General features: G+C 40.9%; 1 protein-coding gene across 2 annotated transcripts in view; it reads left to right on the forward strand.

The window, feature by feature from the left end:
• COG6 (component of oligomeric golgi complex 6) overlaps nt 1-25910 on the forward strand; it is a 117783-nt gene that overhangs the window by 65144 nt on the left and 26729 nt on the right. For both annotated transcript variants that reach the window (XR_012269145.1, XM_073662586.1), the window contains exons 12-17: nt 3698-3789; nt 8123-8240; nt 17950-18081; nt 19544-19711; nt 21859-21966; nt 23501-23554. Coding sequence is in view for 1 of the 2 variants with exons in the window: in XM_073662586.1 (XP_073518687.1) it covers nt 3698-3789; nt 8123-8240; nt 17950-18081; nt 19544-19711; nt 21859-21966; nt 23501-23554 (672 nt within the window). In the remaining variant the exon portion in view is untranslated. The remainder of the gene's footprint in view (nt 1-3697; nt 3790-8122; nt 8241-17949; nt 18082-19543; nt 19712-21858; nt 21967-23500; nt 23555-25910) is intronic.

The following is a 25910-nucleotide window of genomic DNA, read 5'->3' on the forward strand; positions in this document are numbered from 1 at the left end:
ATGAATAAAATAAGTCATGCCCTTCCATTTCGACACAGCACGTACACTTTGGGGCATGAGCGCCTATGGATATTTTTCCAGTATATATATCTGTGGCTCTTCCTGTGCATACACCAAACAAATGAAAAATGGGAACATCATAAAGTGATGCCATCCTAATCATAGTTATAAAATGGACAAACCCCATTAAAAACAACAAGACCTTCTGCTTGAAGACATTTGGTTTTGCAGGACACATCTGAAGACTGGGGCTTGTGAACAGAAAGCATTGATTTCAAAATTCCTTGTAAAGAAATAACAATTCCCATATCAGAAATAACAATTCCCATATCTTTGCGGCAAATTAAAAATGAAAATAATGTGGGTTCCTGGAAGACATCGGAAGGTCACATTCTGCTGTTATCGCTTATTTTTTTCTCATACTCTCTTAGTTGGACAAGAGCAATTAGGATGATAACACAATCATTTAGTCAAGGTTGTGTCTTCATGTGACACTTTTTGTATACAAATATCCTTACAATACTAGTGGGAATCTTAATTTTATACCTTGGCTTACAGCACCCACGTGGGTGAAGGAGGCTGAGATAAGAGGAGCTATTCGACATTGTCTTTAGATTGGAAAGTTGGTGGACATAAATGATTACCTTCCCAGTGTACATGGACCGATCAGCGGCACAATATGATCGCCTATCAGTAAACTACTACCAATTGGCGGCCATTTGATTGCACTGAGCGATCTGTACTCGATCTCTAAGTGTGCCTAGCCTGCCATTGTTCTTAGCTGTGAGAGTCTTCTTCATACAGGACGATGCACTGCCGAGAACGATGATCTTTTATGCTGCACAAAATGAACATTTTTGGTACTCACAATAAAATCTCTTGTAGTCTTCACAGGAACCAGGAGGTTAGTCTGCAGCCCCCAGGAAGCTAACACTATCAATACATCTTAACGAAAAATAGAAAAAAATTTCCCCTTTCCGCCTTCTGCAGCAGACTATATTTCTTCTCCTGCTAGCACCAAGTTTCTTCAATCGTGAGAAAGCAGTAGAAGAAACAAAAAGAGCTAAAGCATGAAGGAATGGAAGTAAAAACTTAACCACCATGAGAGAAAAAACAACTTGCCGATCGGGCAACCATGTTACTGTTTTCCCCCAATGAAAGCTACGAGAAAGAGATTTTACAGTTCTTACCAAAAATCTTCATTTCTCAGTCACTTCATTGGGAGACACAGGAACCATGGGATGTCCTAAAGTCGTCCCTGTGGTAGGGATAACGCTAAAAAGAGAGAAGGTTAGCACCCAATCTACCTTGCCTATGTCTGCCGCCAGCTGACACTAAGCTAAACTGACAAGGCCTGGTGCTAGCATGATGTGGAGGAGCCAACATTTTTTAAGATGTATGGTTAGTCTCGGCCTCCAAGTGGCAGCAGACTAACCCATGGTTCCTGTGTCCCCCAATGAAGCGACAGATAAAGATCATATCAGCCGATGACAGAGCGTTTTGCTTGTTTATCGGGTGATCGGCAGCCTGTTTACATGGCAATAAAATCATGAAACGAGCGTTTTTAACAACTATTATTCACGATTATCTTGCAGTCTAAATGCCCCTTAAAGCCCAATAAACTTTACATGTACGTGTCTCCGATACATGTAGCATTAGTTTTTTTACACGTACCTATTAAATCCTTTGGTGATCTTCACATGTCTGAACACACTGAGCGTGTGTTCGTGTGAACCACAATGAGACTTGTCAGTTTTTGCCGGCAGCACAGATGACAAGGGTCACGGATGACATCTGTGTGTCATCTGTATGACACGTACCGGAATAGCGTGCAGAGTAAAAATTACAGATTTTTATTTGTTTTAATGTGCAAAGATAGATAGATGTCACATATATAATTTGTGCACATCTATTAAACGTATATAAATGAAAAAAAGGATGTGGGGCCCCCATTTTTGTAACCAGCAAAGCTAAAGCAGACAGCTGAGAGCTGATATTATCCAGCTGGAAAGGTCCCTGGTTATTGGTCCCTTCACAGCCTAAAAATACAAGCCCACAGCGGCCCCAGAAGTGGAGCATCACATGAGATGCTCCAATTCTGGCTCTTGGCTCTGGTGCATTGGCAATCGAAGTAATGGTGTTTGGGGTTGATATCAGGTGTGAATTGTCCAAAAAACACAGCGGACATCAAGCCCTGGTGCTAATAATGGAGAGATGTCTATCGAACACCTCCATTACTAACCCAGGAAAAAAAAATGAATAACACACAAACAAATACTTTATTTAAATTAACACTCCCTGACACTTTCCCTTGTTCACCACTTTATTAAAATAAAAAATCCATCAAACGTAGTCCAAGCGAATCCAACAAAGTCCAGCGAATCCTCTGTGCAAAGCCTTTAGCGCCTTGTTCTGACACTCCGTAGTCTTTGCAAACAGTCACTTCCGGGGCACGCTGCGCGAGACCCAACGACTCTGAAAAGCGGTGACATCAGCTCAGCGTGACCTGGAACGTCTGATAGACACCGCTCATTTACTAACACCAAGGCTTGATGTCAGCTGTGTTTTTGGACAATTCACAGCTGACATCATCCCCAACTACCATTACCCCGATTGCCAATACACCAGGGCAGTTGGGAAGAGTGAACGCAAAGTGCCAGACTTGGAGCATCTCATATGATACGCCACTTTTGTGGCAGCTGTGGGCTGGTATTTTTAGGCTGTAAAGAGCCCAATAGCCATGGACCTTTCCAGCCTGATAATATCAGCTGTCTGCTTTACCTTTGCTGGGTAGAAAAATGGGGGGAAGCCCAAGTGTTTTTTTTTTTTTTTTTTCATTTATTTATTAGGTTAATACAAAGCTGTACAATAAACTCCACATTCAAGACACTAAAGGGTGCAATTTTATAACATCTACCTATCTATCTATCTATCTCTATTCTCTTTGCACATCTTTAACACACAAAAAACAAGAATTTCTTGAATGCATTTTATTCTGGTACATGTCATATGGATGGTACACACAGATGGCCAACAGAAAACCACTAACCACTTTTATCCTAAAACCTTTTGTCCTTTTAGGAAGAGTTTTCACCAGGCTATTTATCAGTATAGGCAGGATTAGGAGGACAAGTCACACCTCTTTACGCAGCTGATAATGCAGGATCCACCATTCTCAGTGGGTGATTGAATAGCTGACCATGCTCCCCCTCTTTTCACAATGACCATTGCACAAAACCTAGGGTGAGAGTCAGTTCATTGTAACTATGTACATGTGTAGTTTCCTGAAACAAGAGGAGTCTAAAAAAGGCCCAGTGGCAATCTAAAATTTGTAAAGTTACTATTTGTTTTTATTTTTAATACAGATTGTGATGTTTATAAAAAAAAAAAGCCAAAATTTAAAAATATATATATTTAACATAAACACCTGATTTAAACAGTAGTTTCTTTTCTGATGATGGCTTCCCTTTAAGTATTAGGGAAGAAGTATCCTTCAGGGTAACAAGTAACACGGCTTTCATCATTTTTGTGTCGTTGTGCTTCAGCTTTTCACATGTGTGTCCTCACTTGACTTCGCGCTCGGCTGCTTGTACAGCGATCTGCTTCTCTGGTCCCAGATGGGATATTTATTAGGTGCTGAGTAAGTAAGTACACTGTCGCTGTCAGAGTCATTCTGCTTCTTGTGTGTTTATTTTAGGTCCGTATTGAGCAAGTGATCATCGCCGAGCCTGGCGCAGTCCTGCTGTATAAAATCTCTAACCTGCTGAAATTTTACCATCACACGATAAGGCGAGTTCCATGGAGATCAGAAGTGCCCTACAACATTACACTACTTGTATCGCATTCCATATTTTGGGAATCTTTCCTTGTTATCCATCCCCTAAGTGCTTGTTCACATACTGGAGAGCGATGCATTTTTCTTTAGCTTTTGCACAGATTAACATCTCGCACTTTGCACAGCTTGTGGGACTTCTGTTTTCTTGAGATAATGTTCTGTGATATCAATCGGGTAAAATGCAAGACTGGAAAGCTGTATCTCTGCCCTCCTAATATGGTGATGTATTTTTTTCTATACAAGCCGGTTTATTAATACTTTATTGAACTGCACTTTTAAACAAAGCGTCTGGCGCAAAAGCATTACTTGGATTCTGCTCAAGTTTCAAGTTGGATTAAGAAATGAGAATCCATGTATTACATGCAGACCAAGCGATCACCAAATTTTTTAGGCTGCAACTGGGGATGTGCTACTTTGCAATGAATGGGCAGCCTTGTAACTTTTGGCCACTCAGTCTGCTGGAGCAGGTGATATTCTGACTAAATAGAGAAGGGTCACCGCTGAGGACGGCTATCAAGTCCATTTCCTAACCTTGCATTTGGAAATGGAATATCTTCATTAGATAGCCCCTAGTAAGCATAGTATAATGGAAAGGTCATCAGTATTGGATCAGTGGAGGCCCGATACCTGGTAGCCTGCTGATCATCTATTATCATAGCAGTCTATGGGATAGACTGCACCACTCCGCACACTTTGTAGCAGCCACTGCAGCTTGGCTCCTCTTCTATTGAATGTGGATAAGTCACCAATGTCAAAGTGATGGTCAACCCATTTAAAAGGATAGCCCAGTTTGGAAAACCCAAATTCATATTCTCTTTTAGTGAATTGTAGTCACGTTGTCAATGATGCATCCAAATCGGACCGGAGCAATGGCAGAGAACCGGCGATGGACCTGGGGAGGGTAAGTACTATCTGATTTTATTACCTTTTTAAAGGGAGTTGCCTAATTTTCTAGCTTCAGGAGCATACCACTTCTTGCTTGCCCGGGAGCGGTGCGCTCCTAAATATTGGCAGTTCGGGCCTGTGGCATGGCTCTGCTGCCGGTATGAATTGAGCGCTCTTCGATGCAAGCAGAGGCCGTATTGGGGTAGTGCAGGGAAACTGAGGCTGACTGGATCCAGCGATCCGCTCAGCTTCATAGCAGCACTTACAAGCAGCAAACCACTTCCAAGCGCATGCTCCTTCCCTAGGAGACCGACCACCTCTGAGTTTACAGCGAGCTAGACACCACAGGATGTAAAATCCCTCTGTTCTTAAGAAAGGAAGGATTTTTAATAAGGGGTAGATTGCAAAGTTGCTTGTTTATTCAAGCACTTTTGCAGTTTTATCCATTTAGTGTATTGAGACGAGTCCTCTAAATGAGAACTGATTTAGACCTGTGGTGGTGCTGCAGGTAATTAACCACTTATTACCTGGCTTCTCTACAGATGACAGATGATTTGTGATCAATTTATTGTCAAGAAACCCTTCTATCCAGTAGGGATTGTCCAAAGCGGAGAATCCCTTTAGCATTGTGTGTCTGATGCCTTATGGGGTATTCCAGTGATTATGAGGGTCCTGAGCAATAACCCTTGTATGCTCGGTGTTCTTCCCTGATCGTGCTGCTGCATAATGCAGGAAATTTACATTGCGGTGTCTCCATAATCATTATTTAGTATGTGTAACACTAACATGTTGAGTTACATAATGCAACAGTGGAAAATGTAACACAAAGCCATGACAAACAAAAACAATCCATGGAAATGGACAGATGATAGCTGGCCGCCCTCCATGCATTATAACTTGGACGTGAAGCGATAATAATAATGGAAGCTATTGTTACAGCTAAACTAAATGGAAACCAAGTGAATAATGTATATGGCTTCATTCACACACTCGGTGGGCCCGATTCATAACAGCTTTCACTCCAGATTCAGGCGTAGAAGCTTTGAAAAGTCTCAAAATTTAGGTGAAACTTGGAGGTGTCATTTGGCTTTTCACATCAGTTTCTCCCAGCTCCAACAAAATGAGCAGAGCTGGGACAGGACAGGAGCACGGCAGAGAAATCTCTCTCCAATACCCGACTGTGGTAAGACTTCTGGTATGGCGCATGGAGACAGATGTCGCTCGTCAGACCCTCCTCATCCATGAGTCAGTAGCGTCTGACTCCCCCACATCAAGACTGGCGTGAACAATGGCTGGACTTATTAGGAGTAAAAAGACTGTAGCTATGCTAGGCATTTAGTAGGTCCCATTGGGACTCTGTGATCACATCGCGGGGGGGTCCATTGGTGCCTAAACTGATGTCGATCCCAACCATTTAAATGCTGACATCTAAGTGGTTAAATAGCAGCACTCAGAGCTTGCTCAGCCGCTGTGAATAGAGCACGCTCATCTGGTGCGCTCACCACACATGAAGACTCAATGTTTGCCTTACATATGTAAGGTGGATGTCTGTAAGGAATGTGCACAGACCCTTAGGCTATGTTCATACGTTGCATTTTTGCTGCATTTTTTTCTGCAGTAAGGAATCTGCTTACAAAAAGCAGTTTTTGCTGCATTTTTCAGGATCCCAAAGTTCAGCTTTGCTTCCACCTCGGAAGCATGAACACAGGTCACCAAAGTAAGACATATGTGAAACCATAAAACCATTTTTGGAAAAAGGGCAGTTTGATTAAATTATTTAGTGGAAAAAGCGTTTTATATCTGAAAATATAGTGACTATTCTGAACAAAAAAGTGCATATGAGTTCATGAAAAAATACACAATTACAAATGTAACAGCGAGGGGAGGTGAATCGGTCTGGAATAGTTTACCTAAGATATTTTTATCAGAGCATTGAGTTTGTAGAAAACTTTAGTTTCACACTTTGGTCAGCCCTTGAGTTGTTCGGGTATTGTTCAATTTCACGCCTTGGTCAGCCAATGTTTACTTTACACATATCACTAATTTAAAGGGGTGTTCCCAGGAACGAAAGTTCGTTTTAATAATTGGCTGGGTCTTGCTGTATACGGAACATACCACAGCTCCTGGGCAGGGGAGAAAGGAAAAGACAATACAGATATTATAGCAGGGAATCACAGAGGATTCATTTTGTGAGGTAAAACATTTCACTGCCTGTTTTTAAACAATATTTTACCTCACAGAATGAATCCTCTTCGATCCCCTGCTGTAATGTCTGTATAGTCTCTTTTGCTTCCTCCCTTGCCCAGGAGCTGTGGTATGATCAGACAATGTTCCGTACATGTTCAGACACAGACAATTTTTAAAATGAACTTTTGTTCGTGGGAAAACCCCTTTAAATAAAATGTGCTAATCCTAAACTGCCATCTCAGGTGAGGAGACCGAGACATTATGGTTTAAACTTGGGAAAATCACAAAAATAAAAGTTTTGCATCCTACTGTACATGCTTTTTTTTTCACTAAAAATACAGCAAAACCTGATGCCTGTGTTTTTTGCTGCGTTTTTGTTTGCGTTTTTGCACTTACTCATTGCTTTTTATGGGTGCAAAAACGCTGAAAGAAGGGACATGCTGGAGTTTTCAAAAAAGCAGCAGTTTTCCAATTCATTCAGGAAAAAAAACAAACCAATATGTGTGCATGAGATTTCTGAAATATCAGTTTTTGCTGGTACTGTAAAACGCAGCTTAAAATTTGCATAAATTTGCATAAAAAACACAGCAAAAAACGCAATTTGTGAACATAGCCGTAAATTTCTTGCTGTTCCATTTAAGAAGTTGGGAAATAAAAAAAACTGTCAGTGACCGCTATCTTTAGGACTGTGGGAGCCTAAGGCCTCATTCAGACATCCTTTTTTCTCACGTACGAGATAAACGGACTGATTAATTCGATCAAACTTTGAGCGGCATGTAATCTGATTGTCATCAGTTTTTCTGTACATGGAGAAAAAAATCGATTTCTCTACCTTTTCTGACAATTTGTTAAATCAGAACACGCTCAATGTGAGTGCATTCTGTTTTTTTTTTTTTTTTTTTTATGGACCCGTAAACTTGCATTGGTGATTTTGATCCGACCATCTGATCAAATTCGGACATGTCTGCAATTTTCCACAACATACTCCGACTGAAAGATCACGGACTTGTGAATTTCCCCTTAGACTAACACAGGTACGAGTGCGATACTTGTAAACCACGGATAGCACTCTTGCGCGAAAAACGGATGTCTGAATGAGGCCTAACTCTTCTTCCCCTTCTCATGCCCCATATTGGCTCATCAGATCTACTACAAACATTAGAATTGCTAATGTACTATAAGACAAATACTTACACTTCTGCCTTTCCCTTTTAGTGCTATCGTTGGCACGAGTGGATCCGCATTACTGACTACAATTGAAGAAATGCACTTATTAAGTAAGAAGATATTTTTCAACAGTCTGACCCTACATGCGAGTAAACTGCTGGACAAGGTGGGTGGCTGAGATCAAAGGACTGTCTTCAATAATGGAGGCATTGACGTGTCTTATCCGGTTATTTTACACTTCTGATGATGGTTGGAAAAATAAAAATGGGAAAGAGAATCGTCTCATGGCTGTACACCAGATCTCTCCAAACTATACAGTACAGACCAAAAGTTTGGACACACCTTCTCATTTAAAGATTTCTCTGTATTTTCATGACTATGAAAATTGTACATTCACACTGAAGGCATCAAAACTATGAATTAACACATGTGGAATTATATACTTAACAAAAAAGTGTGAAACAACTGAAAATATGTCTTATATTCTAGGTTCTTCAAAGTAGCCACCTTTTGCTTTGATGACTGCTTTGCACACTCTTGGCATTCTCTTGATGAGCTTCAAGAGGTAGACACCAGAAATGGTTTTCACTTCACAGGTGTGATCTGTCAGGTTTAATAAGTGGGATTTCTTGCCTTATATATGGGGTTGGGACCATCAGTTGTGTTGTGCAGAAGTCTGGTGGATACACAGCTGATAGTCCTACTGAATAGACTGTTAGCTGCTTTTTTCTTGCCATAATACAAATTCTAAGTAAAGAAAAACGAGTGGCCATCATTACTTTAAGAAATGAAGGTCAGTCAGTCCGAAAAATTGGGAAAACTTTGACAGTGTCCCCAAGTGCAGTTGCAAAAACCATCAAGCACTGCAAAGAAACTGGCTCACATGAGGACCGCCCCAGTAAAGAAAGACCAAGAGTCACCTCTGCTTCTGAGGATAAGTTTATCCGAGTCACCAGCCTCAGAAATCGCAGGTTAGTAGCAACTCAGATTAGAGACCAGGTCAATGCCACACAGAGTTCTAGCAGCAGACACATCTCTTCAACAACTGTTAAGAGGAGACTTTGTGCAGCAGGCCTTCATGGTTAAAATAGCTGCTAGCAAACCACTGCTAAGGACAGGCAACAAGCAGAATAGACTTGTTTGGGCTAAAGAACACAAGGAATGGACATTAGACCAGTGGAAATCTGTGCTTTGGTCTGATGAGTCCAAATTTGAGATCTTTGGTTCCAACCACCGTTTCTTTGTGCGACACAGAAAAGGTGAACGGATGGACTCTACATGCCTGGTTCCCACCGTGAAGCATGGAGGAGGAGGTGTGATGGTGTGGGGGTGCTTTGCTGGTGACACTGTTGGGGATTTATTCAAAATTGAAGGCATACTGAACCAGCATGGCTACCACAGTATCTTGCAGCGGCATGCTATTCCATCCGGTTTGCGTTTAGTTGGACCATCATTTATTTTTCAACAGGACAATGACCCCAAACACACCTCCAGGCTGTGTAAGGGCTATTTGACCAAGAGGGAGAGTGATGGGGTGCTACGCCTGATGACCTGGCCTCCACAGTCACCAGACCTGAACCCAATCGAGATGGTTTGGGGTGAGCTGGACCGCAGAGTGAAGGCAAAAGGGCCAACAAGTTCTAAGCATCTCTGGGAACTCCTTCAAGATTGTTGGAAGACCATTTCCTGTGACTACCTCTTGAAGCTCATCAAGAGAATGCCAAGAGTGTGCAAAGCAGTCATCAAAGCAAAAGGTGGCTACTTTGAAGAACCTAGAATATAAGACATATTTTCAGTTGTTTCACACTTTTTTGTTAAGTATATAATTCCACATGTGTTAATTCATAGTTTTGATGCCTTCAGTGTGAATGTACAATTTTCATAGTCATGAAAATACAGAAAAATCTTTAAATGAGAAGGTGTGTCCAAACTTTTGGTCTGTACTGTATGTGATTCAGCCTTTGGGAATATCTGCCTCTGTGGTAGCTTGGACTGGACGTGCTGGTGGCGTATATCAAGACAATAGTGATAATCCTTTTATGATCATCATATCATTGTTTCACAGACATAACAAATATCATTATGTAGGCTCATTACTGGTTGTATACCATGCTCAGGTTGTACGGAGGTGGCAGGGTCGCTGCGCCTGTGGGGGAGGGAGCAGAGTCGCTTAATGGTTAGCGAGATGTTCTTTTCCTGAAATTCTCTGCCCTTTTTTCTCCACACATACCTTTGAATCATTGTGGCCAGAGAGTTCTATTTTAACCTCATCGATCCACAGATCTTGTTTCCAAAATGCATCAGGCTTTAGATGTTCTTTTACATACTTTTGACGCTGAATTTTATGGTGAGGATGCAGGAGAGGTTTTCTTCTGATGACTCTTCCATGAAGGTCATATTTGTGCAGGTGTCTCTGAACAGTAGAACAATGTATCACAACTCCAGATTCTGCTAAATCTTTCTGAAGGTATTTTGCAGTCAAGAGGGGGTTCTGATTTGCCTCTCTAGCAATCCTACGAGCAGCTCACTGAAATTTTGCTTGGTCTTCCAGACCTCATCTTGACCTACACTGTTCCTGTTAACTGCCATTTCTTAATTACATTTCAAACTGAGGATAGGGCAACTTGAAAACACTTTGCTATCTTCTTATAGCTTTTTCCTGCTTTGTGGGCCTCCACCATTTTCATTTTTAGAGTTCTAGGCAGCTGCTTAGAGCAGGGTTCCCCAACTCCAGTCCTCAAGGCCCACCAACAGGTCATGTTTTCAGGATTTCCTTAGTATTGCACAGGAGATGGAACTATTTCCTGTGCACGTGATGGAATTATCACCTGTGCGATACTAAGGAAATCCTGAAAACATGACCTGTTGGTGGGCCTTGAGGACTGGAGTTGGGGAACCCTGGCTTAGAGGAACCCATGGCTGCTGTTTTTTGGCACAAGGTTAGAGGAGACTCGGAAATTTGCATTAACATTACCTGGCCTTTCCTAACGATGGTGGTGAACAAGCCGTAACCCTAACAGGCTAATTAAGGTCTGAAACCTGGGTCAAAGTTATCTGAGCACACAAATCTCCAAGGGTGTCCAAACTTTTGCATCGGCCCATTTTCCTTTTTGTCATTTTTAAAATTAAAAAATAAATTACAATATATATAATTATTTTTAAAGAAAAACTCAAAAAGCTACAAAAAATGTTTGTTTTTTGTTCATACCTCTTTCAGAAAATTTAGAATAAGAAGTGATCAAAACATCGTAAATTACCAAATAATGGGAGCAGTGAACTACCGCTTGTTCCATAAATATATAAGCCCTCATACCGTTCAATTGACAGACAGATGTTTATCTTATGGTTCTTAGAATATGGCAATGCAAAAAAAAACCCCAAATGATTTATTTATTTTTTTGCAAACACCCAGTATTTATTGTACAAAAGGAATAAAACACATATTAAACTACATATCGTACATTTGATGTGTCACTGCTGAAAACAAATAGAACCATGATGAAAAATATAATGGTTCCTTGAAATGCAATGCCGAAAAAAAACCCATAAATAGATGTCTGGAGTCTGGAAATTAAGGCTAAATTAGGCCTAGTCCTTGAGGGGTTTTATCTACTCCCTTTGTGGGACTAGTAAAAGCCAATGCTAATTTTAGTTTTCCGGAATAAAGTAATTTTATTTAAAAATAAGACCCATATTTAGTAGTGTTGCGTCCGTAACATCCAGCGCAATATATATGATGATATTCTTTATTCTGACCAGTGATTGCTGCAAAAAGTAAAATCTGAAAAATTTTACCTGAAATTCCATTTTTTATTTTGTCGCCTAACATAAAATAAAAAACAAACCCCACATAAATAAACCAAACCCTCTCATACAATCACAGTGATACCCAATTTATACCTTTTTTATTGTTTACTACCTTTTCGCTATAAAAAGACATTTTATTATTTTATTTAACCCAACAAATTTTAAGAGACCTATTTTTTGTATCTTCATTTATTCCGCACAATGAACACCAGACAGAGCCAAACATTGTCTATTTTTGCTTTTCTTGTGCTCCCCTTCAGTCAGTTTACTGAGGTATATTTAGTCGCGATCGTACATGACACAGAATGAGCTTCTCGCCAGATTATTGGTATTGATTGTGCTTTGAACAAGCTGTTCCCGGTGTCGGATTTGCCGTGTTCAGGGGTATTTTTACCTTAATTTAAAGCTGAAGAATGATGATGTTTTCACCTGGACCCTGCACGATGCTCATGCTTGGTAAAGCCTCTCGTTTTCGGTTTTTGCCTTCCTGCTTGGCTATATAAAGACTGCGGTAAGCGATCAGGACTTAATCGTTTATTACACTTCATTAGTGGTTATTGAGCCATTTACAATACACGCTGCATTGCCGCTGTTGTCTACAACGAGAAGTGGAAATATAAATTCCCACTAATAAAATGGCAAATGTAAAGTTTAAAAAATAAATAAAATAATAAAACTGAACCACGCGGCACACCTTGAATAAGGCCTGATAATCGGGATCGAGCATTTATTAGAACACTGTTCCCCAGTTATCGGTTTGTGTAAACAGGTTGGAAATCGCCTCACGAACAAACAAAACTTTTGTTAGTCTGGTGATTAGATAATTTATGCTGGTATTAAAATCCTAGTTCTTGGTAGCACATTGTCCTGTGTAAACAGGCAAATGTGCTGCCAATAACTATCACATGCTATATACACAGAATGATCGTATTAACAATTGTTCTGTGCTCATGGAATTAGTTTCTGCCATTAAGCGGTGGCTGAACGGCTTGTATGCTCTGCGGTCGGCACATGTAAGCCGCCTTTTAGCACATTACTGCATTGTCCATGTTGTTCTGGTTCTGTACATTCTCTAATCCAATTCTTCACCTGTAAAGTGCGATGTGTCCGCCATACTTGTGATCCACGGTGTTTAGCTGGTTATTATATCTAATACTTGACAGGTAGAACAATGCAGCAGATGTGTGTAATTTACTCTGGCCAATGTACAGAGGGGAAAAAAAGTATTTAGTCAGCCACCAATTGTGCAAGTTCCCCCACTTAAAAAGATGAGAGAGGCCTGTAATTGACATCATAGGTAGACCTCAACTATGAGAGACAAAATGAGAAAACAAATCCTGAAAATCGATTTTCAGGATTTGTTTTCTCATTTTGTCTCTCATACTTGAGGTCTACCTATAATGTCAATTACAGGCCTCTCTCATCTTTTTAAGTGGGAGAACTGGCACAATTGGTGGCAAACTAAATACTTTTTTTCCCCACCCTCACATCCCATGTGTATTCTTCCTTATTCTACACCTTTCATGTGTCACTGTAAACGATGACATGAAGAGTTTGTACAATTATCTCGTAAAAGCTTGGAACAGGATCTACAGCAATTTGTACCAATTGCTTAGAGTAGTTATATGCCCTCTCAACACTAGTAGTAAATCCTATGCCACAGAATTATTAGAAATATGAAAAAAGATCTATAATGTAATTCTTCGGAGTGATTCTTTTGGCCAACCTCTTCATATACAGAAGTAAACATTAAGTTGTCCACTACTTGGACAGCTTCTCTCTTATACCCCTTGCTTGGCCCTGATAAAATAAAAAAAAGTTTATACTCGCCTCCCGTGCTGGTGCAATTCCCGTGGTGTCGGCACTCGCGGTCCGGGGCTCCCGTGCGGCTTTTATGACACGTGACCCCGGCGCCCAATCAGCGCTGGTGTCACTGTCCCTGCGTTTGTACGAATTGAACATGAAGAGGAAGTCAGAGATCAGCTGCAGCCCGGACTTCCTCTTCATGTTCAATTCGACAGGAGGTGGGGGATAGTGACGCCAGCGCTGATTGGGCGCCGGCATCACGTGTAACAACAACCGCACGGGAGCCCTGGGGAGAGTGAGTGCCGACACCACGGGAATGGTGCCAGCACATGAGGGAAGTATAAGCTTTTTTTATTGTAATGGGGCCAAGCGTGGGGTATGATATTTAGAGTATGTGCACACATTCATAAAATTCTGCTGCAAGTCCTGATGGGTTGGCAGGAAAAACCGCTGCATAAAATACTCCGAGTTTTTGCCATGCGTTTTTTTCCCCGACTCATTAGTGCTGGTACGCCACAAGAAGTGACATGATGCGGATTTAAATCTGCTGCAAATCTGCAAGGATAAAATAAGCAACATTTTGATGAGATTTTAGCAATCTCATTCACTTTGCTGATACTGTAAAATGGTGCGTATTTCCCACAACAAATGCAACAAAAATGCAACTTGTGCACATAGCCTTACAGTGTACCAGTTGGTTTTAGGTGGCTCTTTGAATAAAATGTTGTGTGTCTACATGCGCGAAAACTTTATTTCTGGCCATTATATGATTTTGTTGCTTGCTTTATTCAACAGTTTCCTCTCTCTGGCCTCTATCTCTAATTTACAGTTGTCTCTGAGCTGGTAGGTGGAAACTACTGTTATGACATGTAATATACACCCTGCTCTCCCGTCTCTATGTTGCAAACTATCAGAAGCAGCAGTAGCATGCAGGACATTTTACAGCAGTACTGAGCTGTGTGACTGTGAATCCAGCACTGTGGCACAATAAAATACTTGCTACAAAGCCGCAGCATCTGTGAATATCTGTGCCTTTTTCTCTCTGCCGCTAGACATGGAAGATCTTTCAGCCCTCTTCCCTAGCCTTAGCTCAGAAAATATTTTTGGATGGGAGGCAGATGACTGTGCTACACTTAGGCAAAAAAATAGATTTTTACGATTTGTTTGCTACATTTAGTATACACTTTGAGAGTGGGCAGGAAATTATCTTACAGATTACATTAGCACAGAGAACACCAAGGAGCCAGGTACACAATTAGCCAGTGTTTGTATATAAAAAATACAGTTCTTAATGTGTCTGTTTAAATCGGTTTTCCCATCTAGGACGTATATATGGCATATTGATAGGATATTCCATAAATGCCAGATAGATGCAGGTCTCCCGTATGCGTCTTTCATCTAGAGCTCCTATTTGATGTACAATAAAAATTCTAAGAATTTCTACTGTACTACGGAGTTAAGTAGAAAAATCTAATATAAATGTTCTGCTCTTGTCTAAGTCATTCATTTATAACCTTGCCTCTGTGCTCCAAAAGCTTGCAGATATAATTTTTTCTGGTCAGCCAGTAAGTGTCACTCGTAGAAAACTTTTGTCTTAATTTTGAACTGTTCTGCAAATGTGTTTGTAATAAGACAAAGTTCAGTTCTGCTGTACTGTATTGGTTATAATCGCACACAGCTCTGCAGTGACATCAGGAAAGCAAAGTGTCAATCATTACATGTCTCACTGGTAACGCCTTCTTTCATATATAATAAGCTTTGGAGGCAGATTTTCTGGGAGATCTGTGCCCGGCCCACACATGTTTAACAGCTCATTTACATATTCCAGAGAAATCCACATTTTTCTTACCTTGATATCTGCGATGTGATTATATATTATCACTTTAATTAACGTTCTATGACCTACATGCCCATGTAGACTGGTTAGGAGGGTTGATCCTACTGACTGATTCCTTTTAAGAGATGTTGCAATTTGACCTTTGTTGATGGGGTGATGCTTCCTAAAGATAAGCCAATAAAAGATAAGGTAATAAAAATGAAGGTTTTTGTAATGTACAGACGGTGGCAGGAGTATTTTCTTAACTTGGTCTTACACATTAAATGACTGTCGAACGGTGCTTCGGCCGACATCTGTCTCGGCCTTCTCTCCAATATATCTCAGTTTGGGAAACTACATTTTTGCCTGACGAAGGAACTTGTAGGCTCTGAAATCTTGCAAATGTAATATTTCTAGTTATTCAATAAAGGTATTACTCCTAGAAAACATTTGTCCTTTTTGAGCGGCATAAAAACATTTTCATAGGTTTTTCTGGCTAACACGGTACGTCAATATAATTTTTTTTTTTTAGAATTTATTTATTATACTTCATAATAATGAGAGATAACCCAATGTACTCACCACAGATGGATCTCAAAACCCTTCTGAAGGAACTGGCACAACTGAACAGCGACACCTTCTTTTTATACAGATGGAAAAAGAAAAATTAAAATTCTCAAAGACCTCATGATAAGGAATCCAACTCGTTATACCTACAATAGTCATTTTTCAAGGAAACCAGATCATCTGAGACGCTGTGGAATCACCTCATTGGGTTTTTTTCCACAGCAAGAAGAGGACCATCCAAATTTTAGATAAATTCTCTACAGGACAGACAAGAATTGGGTTCTTGTCTTATCAAAACTAATCAAAGAAAGATTAAAGGACTTTTACATGAAATTACAAGATCACCTTATCAACGAAAAGAAAAAGTAAACTGACTCGTGAGGAGATCAGGTCTCAATGTGGCCGAAGATCAGCCCAGTTTACACAATACTTTGACTACATCGTCCTCAGTTGTGAACCTTTCTCGGTATAAACCTATCACAGTGGAAATTAATGTCCTATTGATGGGACTAACATTCTGCCGTACAAAACAACTTGATACCGCTCAGCTCTGTAATGATATTGAAGAATCTTTCTCAGATTACGGCTCAAATAATTATTTTAGGACCATACAGATATAGCATCATATGCAAATGTGGAACACACATCAAAATAGAAAAAAAGAGGACAAACTGGACCCTAAACACTGGGGAAAACCAAATTCTGGATCACTATGTAGATTGTTTCCGAGAAAAGTAAAATTCAACGGTTTGGACAGACACTACAGTATCACAAAATCTCAGTATGGAAGAAAGGAAAACTATACAGTCCCTATAATCTATCAACAATAAAAAAGGAGATAAATGAGGAGCTGTAACTATTAAGAACATGTCAGATTACATCTACACTCCGCTTAAGGAAGAACCCATCAAAAAATACTTGCAGGAACATATCATAAATGGGTTTGACTCTACATCATCCTTTCTACTAGACGTAATACTGGAAAATACCAAAACAGGTACCTTCTACAGGTTATCTAGAATATATAAAGGAGGCAATCCAGGGAGACCAATCATCTCTGGTATTGGAACATTAACTGAGTATTTCCGGCTGGGTGGAGAACATACTATAACGATTGGTGAGACGCCCACCCTGTTATATCCAGGACACCACGGACTTTCTCTGTAATCTCTCAGCGCTGGGTCCACTTCTAAAGGACACCATATTAGCCACTATGGATGTAGAGTGTCTTTACGCCAACATTCCCCCTGAGGATGGTGTTGCTTTATGCCATAATTTCCTTCAAAATAACTACATGGCCACAGAGCCAGCCCTACAATATTATCAGGTTTGTGCTCCATCAGAGTTACTTTTCCTTTGGGAAAAACTTATACTTGCAGTGTATGGCCAGCGCCATAGGAAGCAAAGTGTCACCACAATATTCCAACTGGTTTATGGCCAAACTGTAGTAGGAGTTTTTATCTTCTTGTGCTATTAAACCTCTAGCATACTTTCACTGCATCGCTGATTTGTTAATAATCTCGACAACCTGAAAAGATGATCTGCCTAATTTCCACAAGACCTTCAACAAGTTCAACCATCAAGCATACCCTCAACTTCTTCTCAATATCTCAGCCGTCTAATTTGGCCAGCTTCAGTTATCACCCGTCTCACCTTTCCATTCGTTCCAAAAACCTTAATTTTAGGGTCACCCCTTACATGGATTTATTTCCACTCTTACAGTAGGCTCCTCTGTGTTTTCATTTATAACACCTTTGATCCTAATGCCCTTTATATTCCAGGTCAAGGTGTGTGGGTTCTGGAGCAGTGATAACTGGTTAGTGCCTTGTTGAGATCATGTCATTGTGAATGTATCTCTAACCAGGAGCTTGTCTTTTAGGTGGAGCTGCCTCCTGCCGATCTTGGACCAAGTTCTGCATTAAATCAGACCCTCACTCTTCTGCGTGAAGTTCTCGTCTCTCATGACTCCTCAGTTGTTCCCCTCGATGCCAGACAAGCTGACTTTGTGCAGGTATGTAGGCCTCATCTAGATTGAGTATTACATCTTTCACTATCAGGATCACAATGTGCTTACGGGGCTTGAACAACAAAAGAAAATAAGTGTTTTCTTGTTCTATTTAGTCACATGTTCCCTTTCAGCAAATCAGCAACTCTGAAAAGAATCATGTGATCTATTCTTCGCGACAGCTCAGAGACTCATGACTGTCATGTGATACAACTAGACTCACACCTAGAAAGGGCTATCTTCTCTGCACCCATGTTTGGCACTTTGAAGGATATAGGGAGTGTAATTGTACTCTGATCAGCACAGATACTAGCTGTGTCCTGTAATGACTCATGCTGTCTGTCCATGTGATCAGGACAAAATTTAATTCCCTGGAAATATATATATATATTTTTTTAAAGGAGTCACCCATGAACAGTATTTATTAATCCACAGAATGGGTGATAAATGTATGATGGATAGGGGTCTTACGGTTTCCCATCCATCCCCCCCTGTTAATACAGCAGTAGTCTGCATGTGTGACCTCCACTTCTATAGAGAATGCGTACTACTGCTCCATTCACTCGGAGGGTATGGGATATCTAGTAGTGCGATCGCTGGGTGCTAGTGGTCCGCTCTCTAGCAATCTTACATTTATCACCTATTCTGAATGTATAGGTGATAAATGTGTTGGTCTTAGGATAAGCCATTCTAAGTTTCTCAGAGTGACTGCAAACAGAGATCTTAGAATACTCAATTACTCAGAAAGTATACTGGAATAATCTCTAATGAAAACTAATGGCAGATTACAAGAGAATCATTGCAATTTCTGAGAGTAACCTAAAATGTAAAAACAATAAAATATAGTTAAGAATTGCATAATTGTGAAGAATAGGTGTTAAATGTAAGGGGAGCCCCCTCCTGGGCAATTCACAGATTCCAAGTAGTAGGGTCTGAGTCTGCTAATATCTTTCCGTAGTCCATCAAACAGGGGAGGAGATACGGTTGTTTACGTTACTCCCAAAAAGTTGTAGATTGGCATTAAGATGCTGGTAAGTATAAACTGGAAAGTCCATATCCGTAAGCACAGCCCCCCTTTTAATCTAATATTTATCCATCTGTTCTGTAGAATGTGGATATGTGTTTGTTGTGGGGAACACCTTTCCTCATTATGAGCCCATAACAATTGGGGCAGCTACTTAAGAAAGGTCGTTGCCATGTTATGTGATTTTTGGGACATGCGTTCTGCCTGCTGGATAAGTAATGTAGAGGCTTCATGTAGCGTCCTCTTCTGGCCTGCTTGCTTAGCATTTTCTGCTTTATGTGACCCTTCCATGCGTTTGCATAGTAATATAGGATACATATGTAAGTCCTGTGATAGTTTAGACAGTGTTTGTTCCCGTGAACCATGGACAATAAGCTCCAGTGTTATTGAAAATAATTCATTTTTTTCAAGGGAGGTTAACCTGATGTTCTGATCTTTCTTTAGGTTTTGTCCTGTGTCCTGGATCCCTTGCTACAGATGTGTACAGTCTCTGCCAGTAATTTGGGCACAGCTGACATGGCCACATACATGGTCAATTGTCTTTATGTGATGAAGACGACATTGGCTTTATTTGAGTTCACTGACAAGCGTCTTGAGATGCTGCAATTTCAGGCAAGTCTGTCTCCAGTGTATTACTTCTTTAGCTACAGCTGTAGTTTCTTGCTTCTCTTCTCCACTCAAATATAGAGCTATAAGTAAGGGAAATTGTATCTATTCACATACAGTCATTTGTATGGAAGAGACATCTACATGGACCTTTACAGACATATCCATGTATGTCATAACTGCTTCATAATCTTTTATTACATTTTAACTCCATCTCCTCAGTGTCCCTCTTCCCTGCTGAGATCTCAAACTACTCAGTACAAGCTGCAGCTGTCAGTTAGGCTGTGTAAGTGGGCGGAGACTAAATACACTTGGTGTCACGACTCTGTCGGGTATCCCGGGGCCAGGGGCTCATTCCCTGTCCCTAATACTAGGGACACCCTAGCTGGCCCTGTTCCCCGGATTACTTCTGAAGGTGAAGATGCCGGGGCCTTGTACCCACCCAGGGAAGAGAGAAGTAGTAGTGTATGGCAGTACACCAACCAGACTAACAACATAATACAAACAGGGCTAAAGAAAAAAAATCAATCCTACAAATATATGCACTAAACAGAGGATAACCTCGGGGAGTGGAGGATGAGAAAAAAACAAAATAGGAGAAGAAGAGGATTACACCCAACGTAAAACCACACAACAGTCTTGGCTTAAATCCTCCAAACGCCTTTTCTGACAACAACACTCCACCACACTCCTAGAACCATGCAACATAAGATAGCTATGGTAATGACTCCAAGAAAAAGCTCAGAATATATAGGAGCGGGGAGTGGCTAGCACTGGGCAGCTGGCAGCCTTAATGCAGGTAAGCTTCCGGGAGGCCACAACTGAGCAGATTAACCCCTGCACTGCTGAAAGAAACCTGCACCATTTAATATGAAAGTGAAAGGCTTCTAGTGAGTGCAAGCGTTGGAAGAATCAGATGCTGCGGTCTTCTGGCTCCTCTCGGTCGCTGTAAACCTGTGACACTTGGATACATGAACTCTTTCACTCTAGCTCATTTTAATATCTGAAAATGCGTGTCAGAAAGGAAAACATTACAGCCTCATCAGGTCACTGAGATCTCCTATTTTATAATACATGCAGTTTGTATGGTAAAATTCTAGTGGCAGATCCCCCTTTAAATGTCTTTCTGTTGTAATTGTATTTCACTTACTAATACACTTGTAGTAGCAAATCTCCATCAATTTCCCTGTATCATCAAATCTTGGCACAGTAGACAGTTTCCTGTGTTATCAGTGCTGTGTGTGAGGGGCTGGCCGATTGCTCATTTCAGTACCTAAGCCAACCCCCCTTTTGTGTCTATGCATCGACCATCTAGACAGACACTACCTTCTCTTTAAATGTACAGTCCTCAAATCTAGCTCCCTGGGACTGACTTTTGTGACATTAAAGAGCAGCACATAACGCACCCCTCTCTTAGTCATTAGACTAGGACGGGGCACGATACCTGCCACTCACGCACGCTAGCCAGCAGGTATCTGTAGATTGACGTAACTGACCACGCTCACCTCCTAATGCGGAAGTGAGCAGAGCTGGTTTATCTTTTTAAAATCCAACTTGTTCAGTACTTCTGCTCACTGATATTGGTCGGCAGTCGTGAGAGCTGCATACATTATTAGATTTTTGGCCAATGCCACCAAGATCATCTTCAGGTTTCACTCAACTTTGATGCTGATTTAAATGTATATAATCTGCTTTTGAGAATATGTGACTCATTTTTGAAGCTTGCTTAAAGGTGTATTCCTATCTTTATAAAGCGGTGGTGTATTGCTAGAATATGCCATCACTTCATGATTAGTATGTCAGCGATCCGCAGCAACTCTCACTTCCTCTGAATGTATGTGATTTGTCCGAAGGCAGGGTGCTTGAAGCCAGCGCTGATTGGCCTCAGTGATTGCGTGATATAACATGTCACACCATCTCTGAGAGAACCAGTGCTCACACCGCTGGAACCAAACTGGCACTGGAGGGGAGTATAAAAGTGTTATTTTGCTGGGGGGAAACCTAGGGATTCAGAAGGGGTGGTCTTAGTAGTGGACAGCCCCCATAACCTTAATTACCCTGATTTTACCTGTTTTCCAATAATAGGATTGTATCTATATTTTCCATTATTTGTAATATTTAATAGTATCATGTTTTATTTTTCCTTTTATTAGATTGATGCTCATTTGGACACTCTAATTAATGAACAAGCCTCTTATGTATTGACCAGAGCTGGATTAAGCCAAATATACAGTTGTCTGCAGCAGCACAGGCCCGAGCAGGTGAGAAATAGATCCCATTACATCTAAAAATCCAGTGTTCCTGTATGGAGAGAATAGTGGAAATACAACACCACACACTTCTACCATCACCAAGAGCTAGCCCACCTAGCTCACATGTGTTAATATTTTTACTATATATTTTTACTATATATTTGTTAGTCTGCAGCATCGGTGCCATTCTGAGACACTTCAGCCTTGTAAAAATCCTGCAGTGAAAAGAAGGGACCAATGTTCTGCTAACCCGTTCCATGTCTGGTTGTTGGCCGATGAAGCCATGCATTCTTAGTCAGGGGCAGGGCTTAGAATTTTTTTCGGACTGGTCACCGGGGAGGTTTCTGCTACATGCAGTTGTCTTAGGCTATATTCACAGGCATTTTTTTTCCTGTAGCAAAACCTGCTCTCTTGTCAGAAAAGAAGCAGCATCAAAAACACAGGTTTTTTGGTGCGTTTTTAAGGATCCCAAAGTTCAGCTTTGCTTCCACCACAGAAGCATGAACACAGGTCATCAATGCTAGACATATGTGAAACCATATTAACAAGAATTATAAATGTAACAGTGGGAGAGGTGAATTGTTCAGGAATAGTTTACCTAAGACAATGGCAGTGCATTGAGTTTGTAGGACACTGTTTACTTTCACACTTTGGTCTGCCATGGAGTTGCTCACTTCTTGTTTGATTTCACACCTTGGTTGGCCACAGGTATTGTTTAATCTCACATCTAGCTCAGCCAATGTTTAATTTGTACACATCACTAATTTAATTAAACTGTACTAATCCTAACTGCCATCTCATGTGAAAAACGCTGAAAGAAGTGACATGCTCTGTGGTGCAAAAAAAGATTCAAAGCAGAAATTACTGAGGACAAAAAAAAAACAAGCTGTGTGCATGAGATTTATGAAATCTCATAACTTTGCTGGTACTGTAAAACGCAGCTAACAATTTGTATTAAAAAATGCATAAAAAAATCAGTGAAAAAAGCGCCTAGTGTGAACCTAACCTTACAGACACACATAGGAAAGTGTGGAGAAGAGCGACAAGGCTGAGCTCCAGACACACACACGATTTCTTTATAAATTTCTCACAATTGTAAAAAGAGACAAAAGTCAAAATTTGAATACAAACACATGGGCGATGCACACGGTGAAGTCTGTAGGACAGTGTTCACACCACCAAAAGACTGAAAAATACAAGGACACAGTAAAACAAACGTATAAAAATACCCTGTTGTAAAAAAGTAACAGTAAACAGCAAGTGCTAGTAAGAAGGTGATTAAAAAACAAAAAAAAAGTCAAAATTTGTTAGCCATCTTTTAGAAAGTGCTGAACTTCAAGTCTTGCATCCCTGCAACTTGCCACACTAGACTGACGGACGTTCTGGAAAGGAGGTGACACCTTAATGATGATGACTGACATTTTCTCCCATTGACATATACAGTATGTACGTGATTGAAACCAACTCTTTTCGTACAGGATTTCCATTGATATCTGTGACTTGATTATATTAACCTCTTTTAATGCATTTTATTCTATTGCAGGGACCACTATCAAACTTGCCCAGTATGGATGCAGTCTCACTGAAGGCAGCAATGGTAAAACACTGCACAGTTAATGTTTTGTTACCCAAATATGTATTTATAATGCTGTAAATGTGACCAGTCTGATGGTAACGTTTTTCATTGTGGAGAGGACCATGTTACTGTAAGGAGACTATAAGGCAATGCTGTGCTTCTCTGGGATTTTAAATAGCTTCTCTAGAGCGAAGTGGACTCTAGCGCCACCTATTAGGGGAATGGTGGGGGGAGAGGGTGTAGAATTCCTAAAAGTCAATATCGACCCTTTAACGAGTCTTGCTACATGACTTGGGATAAGAAGCCAAACCAGCACACCATTTGAAGACATGTGTTTTCCCCTCATCCGTGCAAAGCAGGAGGTCTGATTTGACTGTGGTACTTTCCACAGGGAGACATGTTACCCCTTAGATACCCTGTTAGAGGCCTGTCATGCAGTCAAATCAGACCTCCTGCTTTGTACTGACTAGGGGCAAACACCCCATAACACATGTCTGCAAATGTACTGTAGTGTCTGACTTGACTTCTTAGAAGAGGCTAGTTGCACATCTAGGCCTGTTGTGCACAATATTCTTTGGTCCCAGGGCCTTGTATCAGATTATACATTTTCCCAACGGCTGCAAAAAAAACCTTAAACAGGTTGTCCGGTCATAATATATTGATGACTGATCCATAGGACAGGTCATCAATTTTGGATTGGTGGGGTCCAACATTCGTCACTCCCTAAGCTGGAGAGCAGCTTAGAAAACAGCTCTGTTTCTAAAAATAGGAGCTGTTCTGCAGTACTCCGCAGCCGCAGCTACACATTGTTTGTTGCTGCATTGTGCAGTTTTGTTCCATGTATTTCCATTCAGCTGGAGCTTGTAAAAGCTGATCAGTGGGGGTATCGGCCCTCCACCAATCTGATATCGATGACCTGTCCTTTAAATAGGTCATTAATTTATTATGACTCGACAATCTCTTTTAAGATTTATTGCAGCCCTTGGAAATTGTACAGTCTGAAAGGTGGTTGATCCTCAGACCCTGCTCAGTGATGCATTGTCCCCACAGCTGTGACAAACCGCAGTGCCCTCCCAAAACAGTGAAAGCCACAACGTCCTCAAACAATGACTAGTAACTTGGCTAATGAAAATGATCATTATAGCAAGAAATGACTTGTCATGCTCTTAAAGTGCACCTAAACTTTTAAATAATTTACAAAGTTGTAGGCCTCGTTACTTACTGTCTCTGACCTCCACTAATCTCTCAAACCAAGGGACAGAAGTGCTCAGCTTATTCTGTAGTGCCTGCAGAGTGGTGTACAGATTTTGAGTTTAGCCCCCACATCACACTGCCCACTTTTCAGCAAAATTAATTGGAATCAGATCTATTCTACCCAAGCTGAGGGCAAAATAAAATCTGAATATAAAACCATGATTACAACATTTTGTCACTTACTGGACTCCTTGCTGCAGACTTGATGATCACTGTTTAATCTGCTGAAGCTTTGCTAGTCCTCACGATAGCCAGAGCTCAAGAATATCAGGAGCTCGGCATTGAGAAGACTAGCAGAGCTGCAGCAGATGAAACAGTGGTTTATCACAGCTGCAGCGAGCAGCCCAGTAAGGGACCCAGCACTGCCATCAGGGTCTCCACTTCATGCTGCTCTCAGATGGGGCAGCAAATACTTGGTGGCTGATTCTCTATAAGGCTATGTGCCCACGATGCAGAATTGAAGCAGAAAATTTGCGCAGCGTTTCTGCATTGTCTTGGAAGTAAAAACGCTTGCGGATTTTACGCGCTTTTTTGCAGCGTTTTTAAAAAAACGCGTGTAAAATCCGCATGCGTTTTTTCTGCCAGGGAGATGCGGAAACGCTGCGGAAATTTTCTGCTTCAATTCTGCATCGTGGGCACATAGCCTAAGACAGACTGATTCTCAGGACCCCGTCCCCCACAAGGCTCTTAAAGTATGTAAAAGATTAGTTAACATTTAATAACACAAAATCTATAATAGTTACTGACATGGGACCTGCTTGGCATTCATTGTAGGCTTTGTGTTCTTCAATATGCACGTTTTTGCGAGGTTATAACTTGTATGAACTTTATTTCAACTTTGTGTATATTTAGAAGCCTGCTATCATTATGCTGCGGTTACAATATAGAATATGTCCGCTGCTAAATAGAAGTATACCAGGATATAAATGGCGGCATTGTATGAGCAGCCACCTACTGGCATGATGCCAGCCAGCTATTATTAATACACTGCTTCACCCCCGTCCCCCCCGGTACTGGGCAATAAAAGGTGGGACATGTGTGAGGGGTGTACAGATGTGACACTGTGACGTTTTGGGCTCTGTTTCTAAGTCTGTCTCTGGTGTGGACCATGATGGTCTCTCCT

Source organism: Phyllobates terribilis, unplaced genomic scaffold (assembly GCF_046119375.1).
Source record: "Phyllobates terribilis strain yellow unplaced genomic scaffold, ASM4611937v1 Scaffold_2__4_contigs__length_985480577, whole genome shotgun sequence".
Lineage (NCBI taxonomy): Eukaryota > Metazoa > Chordata > Amphibia > Anura > Dendrobatidae > Phyllobates > Phyllobates terribilis.